Source organism: Panulirus ornatus, chromosome 26 (assembly GCF_036320965.1).
Source record: "Panulirus ornatus isolate Po-2019 chromosome 26, ASM3632096v1, whole genome shotgun sequence".
Classification (NCBI taxonomy): domain Eukaryota; kingdom Metazoa; phylum Arthropoda; class Malacostraca; order Decapoda; family Palinuridae; genus Panulirus; species Panulirus ornatus.
The window spans coordinates 930,656-942,621 of record NC_092249.1 but is presented as its reverse complement, the minus strand read 5'-3'; the positions used below and the strand labels follow the sequence as shown (position 1 = coordinate 942,621).

At 50.5% G+C, this 11,966-nt stretch overlaps 1 protein-coding gene across 2 annotated transcripts in view; it reads left to right on the top strand.

The window, feature by feature from the left end:
* Window positions 1-11,966, top strand: part of DAT (Sodium-dependent dopamine transporter) — a 70,675-nt gene that overhangs the window by 16,718 nt on the left and 41,991 nt on the right. Inside the window, exon 2 of one of the 2 annotated variants that reach the window (XM_071677816.1) lies at window positions 4,442-4,771. In XM_071677816.1, coding sequence (XP_071533917.1) covers window positions 4,567-4,771 — 205 coding nt within the window. In that variant the 5' untranslated portion in view covers window positions 4,442-4,566. Of the gene's footprint in view, window positions 1-4,401; window positions 4,772-11,966 lie in introns of both variants that reach the window. The other variant, XM_071677817.1, reaches the window with a different exon arrangement.

The following is an 11,966-nucleotide window of genomic DNA, read 5'->3' as shown; positions in this document are numbered from 1 at the left end:
CAGACGTAAACAATGGCTACGAAGATGAGAGTGCAGGTGGGTGTGAGGGAGGCCCACGCTGCTGGTGACACGAGGAGCTGGAAACCATCTGTCCACCAGCACAAGTCTATCATCACACACACACACACACACACACACACACACACACACACACGTTACAGTATACACTCGTGTTATCAATATTACCTCCTGAACATAGGAAAAAAAAAGTCACGTCACGGGTGACAAGAAGACATGGTTGAAGAGCAATGATCATTGAGGAAATAATGGGTCATAAGGAAGATCAACCCCAGATATGTGAGCAGTAATACATACGGGGTAGAAGGAGACCCCTGCCGATATACACGAGCAACTCACAAGAAGGATAATTGTACAACACATCTTCCATCAGGAAGCAGATGTTGTAGTGTTGTGAGGTTAAGAAGGTTATACTTAACATAACTACGAGGATGAATGACTGTGCAGATTTCTATTAGTTAATCACTTGTTCCTTCTTCTAAAATGGAAATGCAAAAAGAGAAGGGTCCCCCACCCCAACTCCCATTCCTTTTAGTCGCCTTCTGACAGACGCAGGGAATCCGGAGGTAGACGTCTTCCCCTCTTGTGGTGCCGGTGCATTACACACGACAGCTAGAGAATGGATGTCAGGCGAAGCGGCCTTTCTTCGTCTGTTACTGACGCTATCTCGTTAACGCTGGAAACGGCGGTCAAGTATTAAAGAACAGAAACCAAAATGTTATATTTAGCAAGATATATGCTGGTTCTGTGTGGGCAGGAGCAGATACAGGTGAGGCTGCCAGTACGGTTGAAAATCATAAACACAATATTGTACGTGATGTGAGGCAAGACCCAGGTAGTGGTACGTGGAGATAATGGCCACTAGAAGGAGGAAAGCACGTTTGTATATAGTGGTACAGACTGATTTCTTCAGTCTAGGGAGGTATACAGCCAGTCCAGTCTGCCCCCACTGTGTAGGACATACTACTACAGCCAGTCTAGTCTACCACAGTGTGTATGATACTAAGGTAAGTATAATATTGGTATGGATATATACAGTATATCTCTCCCTGAGGTACGTGTACAACATACAATTTCCAGAATAAACAATATTTGAACACCCATGTCCTCTTGTACTATATTGTCTGATGTAGTAAACTCATGATAAGGAGATACGCTTCCTCTCACAGTATGTGACATCAGTACATTTTTCCTGTAGGTATGTAGTATGTCTCATAAGGTCATATACCATATTTACACTGTATGCGTCTGCCAGAGGAATTCAGTGTGCTACCATGTGTGTGTCCTGGTGCAGGATGAATGAGTCCTGGTGCCGGGTGTATGAGTGTCCTGATGCCAGATGTATAAGTGTCCTGGTGCCGGGTGTATGAGTGTCCTGGTGCAGGATGAATGAGTCCTGGTGCCGGGTGTATGAGTGTCCTGATGCCAGATGTATAAGTGTCCTGGTGCCGGGTGTATGAGTGTCCTGGTGCAGGATGAATGAGTCCTGGTGCCGGGTGTATGAGTGTCCTGATGCCAGATGTATAAGTGTCCTGGTGCCGGGTGTATGAGTGTCCTGGTGCAGGATGAATGAGTCCTGGTGCCGGGTGTATGAGTGTCCTGATGCCAGATGTATAAGTGTCCTGGTGCCAGGTGTATGAGTGTCCTGGTGCCGATTGTAAGACTGCCTTAATGCCATGTGTATGAGTGTCCTGGTGCCGGGTGTATGAGTGTCCTGGTGCAGGATGAATGAGTCCTGGTGCCGGGTGTATGAGTGTCCTGGTGCAGGATGAATGAGTCCTGGTGCCGGGTGTATGAGTGTCCTGGTGCAGGATGAATGAGTCCTGGTGCCGGGTGTATGAGTGTCCTGATGCCAGATGTATAAGTGTCCTGGTGCCGGGTGTATGAGTGTCCTGGTGCAGGATGAATGAGTCCTGGTGCCGGGTGTATGAGTGTCCTGATGCCAGATGTATAAGTGTCCTGGTGCCGGGTGTATGAGTGTCCTGATGCCGGGGGTATGAGTGTCCTGATGCCGGGTGTATGAGTGTCCTGATGCCGGGGGTATGAGTGTCCTGATGCCGGGTGTATGAGTGTCCTGGTGCCGGGTGTATGAGTGTCCTGATGCCGGGTGTATGAGTGTCCTGATGCCGGGTGTATGAGTGTCCTGGTGCCGGGTGTATGAGTGTCCTGATGCCAGATGTATAAGTGTCCTGGTGCCGGGTGTATGAGTGTCCTGATGCCGGGGGTATGAGTGTCCTGATGCCGGGTGTATGAGTGTCCTGATGCCAGATGTATAAGTGTCCTGATGCCGGGTGTATGAGTGTCCTGATGCCGGGGGTATGAGTGTCCTGATGCCGGGTGTATGAGTGTCCTGATGCCAGATGTATAAGTGTCCTGATGCCGGAGGTATGAGTGTCCTGGTGCCGGGTGTATGAGTGTCCTGGTGCCGGGGGTATGAGTGTCCTGATGCCGGGGGTATGAGTGTCCTGATGCCGGGTGTATGAGTGTCCTGGTGCCGGGTGTATGAGTGTCCTGATGCCAGATGTATAAGTGTCCTGGTGCCGGGTGTATGAGTGTCCTGATGCCGGGTGTATGAGTGTCCTGATGCCAGATGTATAAGTGTCCTGATGCCGGGTGTATGAGTGTCCTGATGCCGGGTGTATGAGTGTCCTGGTGCCGGGTGTATGAGTGTCCTGGTGCCGGGTGTATGAGTGTCCTGATGCCAGATGTATAAGTGTCCTGGTGCCGGGTGTATGAGTGTCCTGGTGCCGGGTGTATGAGTGTCCTGGTGCCGGGGGTATGAGTGTCCTGATGCCGGGTGTATGAGTGTCCTGATGCCGGGGGTATGAGTGTCCTGATGCCGGGGGTATGAGTGTCCTGATGCCAGATGTATAAGTGTCCTGGTGCCGGGTGTATGAGTGTCCTGATGCCGGGTGTATGAGTGTCCTGATGCCGGGGGTATGAGTGTCCTGATGCCGGGGGTATGAGTGTCCTGATGCCGGGTGTATGAGTGTCCTGATGCCGGGTGTATGAGTGTCCTGATGCCGGGTGTATGAGTGTCCTGGTGCCGGGTGTATGAGTGTCCTGATGCCGGGGGTATGAGTGTCCTGGTGCCGGGTGTATGAGTGTCCTGATGCCGGGTGTATGAGTGTCCTGGTGCCGGGTGTATGAGTGTCCTGATGCCGGGTGTATGAGTGTCCTGGTGCCGGGTGTATGAGTGTCCTGATGCCGGGTGTATGAGTGTCCTGATGCCGGGTGTATGAGTGTCCTGATGCCGGGTGTATGAGTGTCCTGATGCCGGGGGTATGAGTGTCCTGATGCCGGGTGTATGAGTGTCCTGATGCCGGGTGTATGAGTGTCCTGATGCCGGGGGTATGAGTGTCCTGATGCCGGGTGTATGAGTGTCCTGATGCCGGGTGTATGAGTGTCCTGATGCCGGGTGTATGAGTGTCCTGATGCCGGGTGTATGAGTGTCCTGGTGCCGGGTGTATGAGTGTCCTGGTGCCGGGTGTATGAGTGTCCTGATGCCGGGGGTATGAGTGTCCCGGTGCCGGGTGTATGAGTGTCCTGGTGCCGGGTGTATGAGTGTCCTGATGCCGGGTGTATGAGTGTCCTGGTGCCGGGTGTATAAGTGTCCTGGTGCCGGGTGTATGAGTATCCTGGTGCCGGGTGTATGAGTGTCCTGGTGCCGGGTGTATGAGTATCCTGGTGCCGGGTGTATGAGTGTCCTGGTGCCGGGTGTATGAGTGTCCTGGTGCCGGGTGTATGAGTGTCCTGGTGCCGGGTGTATGAGTGTCCTGGTGCCGGGTGTATGAGTGTCCTGATGCCGGGGGTATGAGTGTCCTGATGCCGGGTGTATGAGTGTCCTGGTGCCGGGTGTATGAGTGTCCTGGTGCCGGGTGTATGAGTGTCCTGATGCCGGGTGTATGAGTGTCCTGATGCCGGGTGTATGAGTGTCCTGGTGCCGGGTGTATGAGTGTCCTGGTGCCGGGTGTATGAGTGTCCTGATGCCGGGTGTATGAGTGTCCTGATGCCGGGTGTATGAGTGTCCTGATGCCGGGGGTATGAGTGTCCTGGTGCCGGGTGTATGAGTGTCCTCTTACCGGGTGTATGAGTGTCCTGATGCCGGGTGTATGAGTGTCCTGGTGCCGGGTGTATGAGTGTCCTGATGCCGGGTGTATGAGTGTCCTGGTGCCGGGTGTATGAGTGTCCTGGTGCCGGGTGTATGAGTGTCCTGGTGCCGGGTGTATGAGTGTCCTGATGCCGGGGGTATGAGTGTCCTGATGCCGGGTGTATGAGTGTCCTGATGCCGGGTGTATGAGTGTCCTCTTGCCGGGTGTATGAGTGTCCAGGTGCCGGAGGTATGAGTGTCCTGCAGTAAGATGTATGCGTGTCCCGGGTCAGGACGCATCCTGTACAGTAATCCCACCGGCCGCTGGTGCAGGAGGGCGTGTGCGCCAGGCAGTCAGCACGGGACACAGGTTAACGTGAGGCGGCCGGGCCCTCCAACCCACCTTGTGCTAGGCCGAGTCGGCCGCTCCAGCCGGCGCTGCTCACATCACCACCACGATGGCGGGCGGGGACACCAAGAAGACTATAGTGCCGTGTGGCAGGACTGATGCCCAGACCAGGGAAGGTGCGGCCCTGGCCGGGCAGGGCGAGGACCGGGAGACCTGGGGCAAGAAGGTCGACTTCCTGCTCTCTGTGATCGGCTTCGCCGTCGACCTGGCCAACGTGTGGAGGTTCCCGTACCTCTGCTACAAGAATGGTGGAGGTAAGTTGACCAACATCCTCGTGTGCATCATTATATTCATAACCTGAGAACAACTACATGATAACATGATCACTGGTTATAACAACATTAAGTGGATGACACGCCATCTTCTCCAGATGACAACTCGTTTTCCGTTTATTTCCAGACCAAACCACCTCTCTCTGTTTAGTGCATATTACATTCTCTATCTAATATATAATATCATTCTTGCCTATGTACAGAAAGTATTCTTCTGGAGTGATATGTTCTTTTGTTATAAATAATGACACCAAATTTTGTCTTCTGTTAAAAGCAAATATTGTTTTTTCCCCAGTGAACGCCTATTCCTTATTCTCTGTTGACTGCTACGGGCAGTCTTTTAGTTTTATGTAACATGTGAGGGTAGACTTTACTATGCCAGGCAACACCTAATATTCCTCAAGTGGGAAGGCCACCTCCTTCCTCCCGCCAACACACACAGTTAGATTCTTTTTCCAGTGTGTTTGTCTGTTTGTCCATTTTCCAGTTACGAGGTCACGGCTACACAGGACATGACGCATGCCTGACATTCAGCGTCGTAACAAAGGCATACATCATGTTGTCACGGCAGTCACGAACCAGAGACATGACAAAGTGAACATTAAACAGTCAGACACAAGGAACGAAACGTTAAGCATTACTGAGATGATGAGTCCCAATCTCGTCCTTTGACACGTTAGAAATGAAAGCAGCAGATCCAGGATGATAATTTGCACTTAAGATGTTTACAAGCGGCAGTTTAATTGGGAATAAGGCACTTACTTCCCTCTTTAACCTGGTAATCTCATTACGTGCACGATGAGTGAAGTGAGGGAGATGGTGGAAGGGGCACCCAGGACGGGGCAGGAAGTACTGGGGACCGACACTTCGGGCAGATGTGCTACGCTACGGTCAACAGACGGGAGCTGTGGTCCCAGTCTACAGCAACGGGTGTGTGTGTGTGTGTGGTGGTCCACAAGGATAAGGAAAGGAGGATATAAGTCACCGGGAACCAGAAAGAGAGTGTCTCCACATGAAACTAACAGAACTTATGGCGATGTGAGACTCAATGTGAGGGCTGGACAGACCGAGCAGGGGAATGTGGGTGTCTGCAGGATAAGTGTAGGAACTTGGGGTCCTACAGGACTAGTGACGAATGTGGGGTTGTTCAGGACTAGTGACGAGTTGGGGTTGTTCAGGATGGGTGAGGGGTGCTGTTCTCTAGTGTATAATAATACACGTCCTTTACAGCCTGATGATGACATTTGATTCAGTACATCAGTGATTCTGTCTGTCTCTCTTCTCTCTTCAATCATCTCATTTCTTTCATGACAAACTTCCGTCGTGATAATTCTCTCCATTCATTTCCTTCCGTCCTCTATTTAGCCCAATTTTCTTTCATGTATCCCGGCTATCTTCTTGGTTTATCATAGATGCTCCTCCCGGATAGAGGGGAGTGTGGCGTCTGGAAGGTCCCTCGATATCTTCCTCCGGTACTGTACATCCCATGTATTTGTGAAGTTTGTTGTTACACGTAATAACATATTGCAGTGTGGCAGGTGCTTGGGTCACCTTCCCTCCGCTCATGATCGTGTACCGCAGTAGAACAGTCTCTGTGTTCCATGACGCCACTCACCTGCTCTCTGGCCACACTCTTGACTCCGTAGGTCCTCCCTCCTGGTGCTCAGTGACGTTCAGGATGGCAGAGTTGGCGCCTTAACCACCACGATTCGATCCTTGAGTACAGTGACCGTAAACAAGTCCTCATCAGATCCCAGCAACTTGGGAGTTGGTCATGGGACAGTGAACACGTAGTAAAGTTCCTATGGCAGTGTAGAGTAGTGAGGCCCCGGTCACCATACTGGCAGCAGACGACCCCAGGGACGTCCTCGCCCCTGGGGTCATCACGCTCACCCAACACAATCTCTGCCACCAACCTGACCCTTCCGCCACAAAGATCTTGTTCCCTGAGTCTCTCAACCTCTCCTCTCGACCCCACCACCTCTCTGCTTCATGATTATCCTTCCTGCTAACCCAGGTGGTCAGTTTCTAGTTATGCTACACTGACCTAAGCCACTCTATAAAGACCCAGGTCGTCTTCTGGTTACATTTGGTATGTTACACAGACCCAGACTATGCTGACCTGGTTTTCTATGTCGAGAGCCAGACTACGCTGACATGGTCTCCTGTAATGATGCGGTTCTTTTACCTGTTTAGGCACCACTATTGCTGGACAGGGTCGCTCTAAACTGACAGTAACAAAATTGGGTCTCGGACTGGCCACCACCTCGCCCTCTTCACCACACCCACTTACCCAGAACTGACTCCACGTAACAACACTCCAGGAAGTATAACAGACCTAGAATTACCCTGTTAATGGGGCAAATCATTGGCCATTATTGCCGGTAATTATCTGAAGGATTATTGCTGCCATTAGTGTCTGGTGATGGTGTGTGTGTGTGTGTGTGTGTGTGTGTGTCTGTATAATTGTGGCTGTGCTTGTTGTGTGGGTAACGAAGTAGTCTGGAAGCTGGAGAGGTTGTTACCACACACTCTCCATAATTCCTTTCCTCCAACACGTTGCCACAAGCTCCCAGCATCTCCCTCTACCTACATCATCTAGTTACAAGGTCCTCCAGCCTAGCCAGTGCTGTTGTCTTGCTCTGGTGTCACACGTCCTGGGTTGTGAGTACATCATGTGTGAGGAAGGCCCTCAGACTATCCCCGAGGTACTCTCGACGGTCACCTGCCTGGTGCAGGACCTGGTGGTGTGTTACAGGCGGACCGCAGAATCTGTCTCACTCCTGATGGGACGCACTAGGCGTCAAGATTCCTCCATCCCCCGCCAGGAGTAATGACAGTGCTAAGCATCAAAGGCTGCGACTATTAAAATCCAGCTCTCAGTTGCCCCTTGTGTCCTCCTGCCTCCCCCTTCATTACTTAGGAGGCAGGAGTCAGCCGACGACCGCTCTTACGGAAACAAAAGGCCGAGGACAATCTCCCTCACCCCGACCCATGATCCCTCACTGACCCGTCTCATGGCTCGGCTTCACCATACAGCAACTATGCATCTTCCCTCATTCCTTCACCTTGTGTCACATCTTCCCTCGTTCCTCCATCATGTGTCTCATATCTTCCCTCGTTCCTCCATCATGTGTCTCATATCTTCCTCATTCCTTCACCGAGTGTCTCACGTGTTCTGAGGTACAGCCAGAGTCACTAGTACCAGTACCTGTCCAGGTATGAGGTAAAACATTTACTAGCACATCATGCTTTATAACCTTGTAACTCCTGCTGCAGAACCCTTCCCCAGCCTCTCCCTCCTCCCCAGGCCAGAGGCACCCAGGCCGCCCCCCCGGGCCACACTTACAAGGACCAGCTACTACAAAGAGAACGAACGCTTCACAAGCTGGGAGTAAAAGGATCTAAGAGCAAGCCTCTGCCCCGGTTGGTGATTGTGTGCGTTTGTAGATCTCTCTCTCTCTCTCTCTCTCTCTCTCTCTCTCTCTCTCTCTCTCTGTTTTTGTTACAGTCTGGTTATTTCCTTGTCTATATATGACTTTGTTCGTCTGTTCGTATGTGAGTGTGCCCGTTGGTGTATGTATGTGTGTCTATGTGCGAGTTTGTCCGAGTGTGTTTCCAGTTACAATGACTGTGTTTGTATTTAAGGGTGTGTGTGTGTGTGTGTCTGTGTGTGTGTGTGTGAACCAGGGTCACACACGTCACAGAAGGGTGAGGCTGGTTGGTTGGCCTAATGAAACACGTCTAAAATGACTCGACCAGGGATGGAACTGACACACACAGACACACACACACGTGCGCGGTACGGTATGATACGATACGGTACACCTGGATACACAAGAGCACTTAATAAGGGTACCTTGGTAGTAGGACCAGCAGCGATGGATACCAGTACTACCGTAACCAACTCCTGCCATTCCTGCCCACAGCAGCACATCTCCCCGCCTGGCAACATGACACTACACAACTGGACGGATCAACACACATAAACTTGGTACGGCCAAGTTCTCCTGCATCATCACGGTCCAAGTGGTCAAGCTGCGTATACATATATATATATATATATATATATATATATATATATATATATATATATATATATATATATTGCGTGTGTGGACGTGTATGTGTATGGGGGTGGGTTGGACCATTTCTTTCGTCTATTTCCTTGCGCTACCTCGCAAACGCGGGAGACAGCGACAAAGCAAAATAAATAAATATATCAATATATATATATATATATATATATATATATATATATATATATATATATATATATATATATATATATATATATGCCTCCTGTGGCCTCAAAGCCCCTTCCATTACCCCCTCACTCTGCACTCCCTCTCGAGGAAAGGTTGCTCAAATCTGACCAGATAAAAGACGCAGCGGAAAATGACCATTTTATCAGCCAGGGTTCGAATCTTTCGCTCTCCTGCCTGGCTCCCTGTCTCCGACCTGAACATTTGCTTCCTTCTCATACACGTCCTCGAGTTGTTTAGTCACGTCCACCTACCATGTTTGTGGTCACTAACATCTGATACATTTCTGGCTGACTGGTGGAGGGTGGGCTCCTTTACCTGCAGTGCTGGTGATGTTGGCGGGTGACCTCCTTAACCTGGAGTGTTGGTGATGTTGAAGGGTGAGCTCTTCACTCTGGAGTGTTGGTGATGCACTATAAGACCCGCCCCTCTTCCAGCGATAGGGGCGTGGTCTACGGATGACAGAGGGAAGGGGAGAGGGAAGGGGAGGTGAGTGAGTGTTGGGTGAGGGGGGTTTCAATGGTGGTCGACCGCGTACATCATACTGTCAGGGTGACGTGTGTCGTGCATGAGGAACATGATCCTCCTCACAGTGTAAGGCATCTTCCTCGCTTGTGCGCAGGTGTAGCCGGCTTGACGTACTTAACGAGTGATCATGCCTGGTACACAGTCACACCCCTGCTGGGCTGTACTTACTACTGCTGCTGCTCACGTCTTGCTGTCAATGACTGGCTGGCAAGTGGTGAGTGACCCCTGGCGTGGCACATTATCCCTGGCTGCCGAACCAGGAAGGCCATCCACCTTCACGCCACCCGTACCCTCTACGTATAAACTCTCATGGACACGCTGTCAGTGGTGCAGTATGGTGGGTAGAGAGGAAGCTGGCCCAAGCTGTCGCAGCCTTAAATATGACCCGTTTGTGGCACACGGGAAGGACAGATGACGGTAGACCTGGTGACCCAGGGTCAGGACGTCTAATGTAAGACAGTAACTGTATAATGCTGTCAGCTTTCGATGTATGGCAGAAACAGAGGAGTTAAGTGGAAAATATGTTAAGAGGTCTACCTCTCTACCTGGGTATGAGGAGGTCTACCTCTCTACCTCACCACCTGAGGTATGAGAAGGGCTGCCTCTCTACCTCACTACCTCCTAAGATACGAGGAGGGCTGCCCTACCTCATCTCAGCCTCATGTGTTTATGTTTTGTATTATCTAATGTGAGGGTAACTCTGGCTGGCCTGTGTTGTGTTGCAAGGCAGGGGTCCACCACCACACATTGTACCCTCATCAGGGTCACTACCGCCCTATCGTAAGGGAATCATCTTACTTGCTTCTCACTTTGCTTCTCTCGTGTCTTCTGCTCTCCTGTGTTCGTGTTTCTGAACCAGTGTTGGTTTGTTTTCACAAGTAAACATTTTATTATTCAGTCGTTCGTGTGTGTGTGTGTGTGTGTGTGTGTGTGTGTATCATCTATATCCACTGAACTTTTACGCAAGTGGAGTCCCACCTCTTGAACCTTCTGTACTGTCATGCTTCATCTTAAACTTTTGTAAACTGTCCGTATGTACGGTCACCTCATGTACGTATGTACAATCACCTCGTGTACGAATGTACGTACTCACCTCATGTACGAATGTACGTACTCACCTCATGTATGAATGTACGTACTCACGTCATGTACGTATGTACAATCACCTCATGTACGAATGTACGTACAATCACCTCATGTACGAATTACGTACTCACGTCATGTACGTATGTACAATCAACTCATGTACGAATGTACGTACAATCACCTCATGTACAAATGTACGTACTCACGTCATGTACATAGTGTATTCAATTAATGCAGCGTTGGTTGGTCACTTTACCTTCCACAATATGGTGGGTGTACGAGGCTCCACAGGTGAGAGGACCAACAATGGTGCCTGAGGCTGATGGCTGCTGTGTACGTACATCTACCCAGACGTCTCACTTTTTATGTAGTAATTATCATGGGTAACTTTGACGCGTTGGCAAAATATAGTTTCTCGTCCTCATGATCCTTCTCACTTGATGTGTTGGTGACGACAAGCATAGCGTCAAGTCAGCATCTTGGTCTCTGAGTGTCCCACTCGTAATGCGCTTCCTCAGTATGACACTCACATTAAACCTCTTCTTATATCCATAAGTTTGCATCTTCCCCGGTTATACCGTACCAGTCCGACCAATGCTGCCTGCATCTTGACCAGGTTTCTTTGGAGCATCTCCCCAACCAAGATGTGTTGCACTCCATCCATAACTATAACATTATCAACAAACGTGTTCAGGCTTTATTTCGTCTCGTTTAGCAGATTGATTATGGAGATCAGAAATACCAGCGTCCCAAGCAGTGAGTCCCAAGGAACATCACTTGTCACTCTGGCCTAACATGGGAAGGCTGGCCCGACACGTGTTCTCTGTTGCCTGCCATTTAGGTGGCTGTCAACCCATTTAAGCGGCCCAGCTGTGACCCTAGCTTGGCTCTCCAGCCTCATCAGTCATCTTGTGTTGAGATACAGTAATAAACACCTCCTGGCCAGCCAGCAGTGTTGAGGTACAGTATCATACACCTCCTGGCCAGCCAGCAGTGTTGAGGTACAGTATCATACACCTCCTGGCCAGCCAGCAGTGTTGAGGTACAGTATCATACACCTCCTGGCCAGCCAGCAGTGTTGAGGTACAGTATCATACACCTCCTGGCCAGCCAGCAGTGTTGAGGTACAGTATCATACACCTCCTGGCCAGCCAGCAGTGTTGAGGTACAGTATCATACACCTCCTGGCCAGCCAGCAGTGTTGAGGTACAGTATCAAACACCTCCTGGCCAGCCAGCAGTGTTGAGGTACAGTATCATACACCTCCTGGCCAGCCAGCAGTGTTGAGGTACAGTATC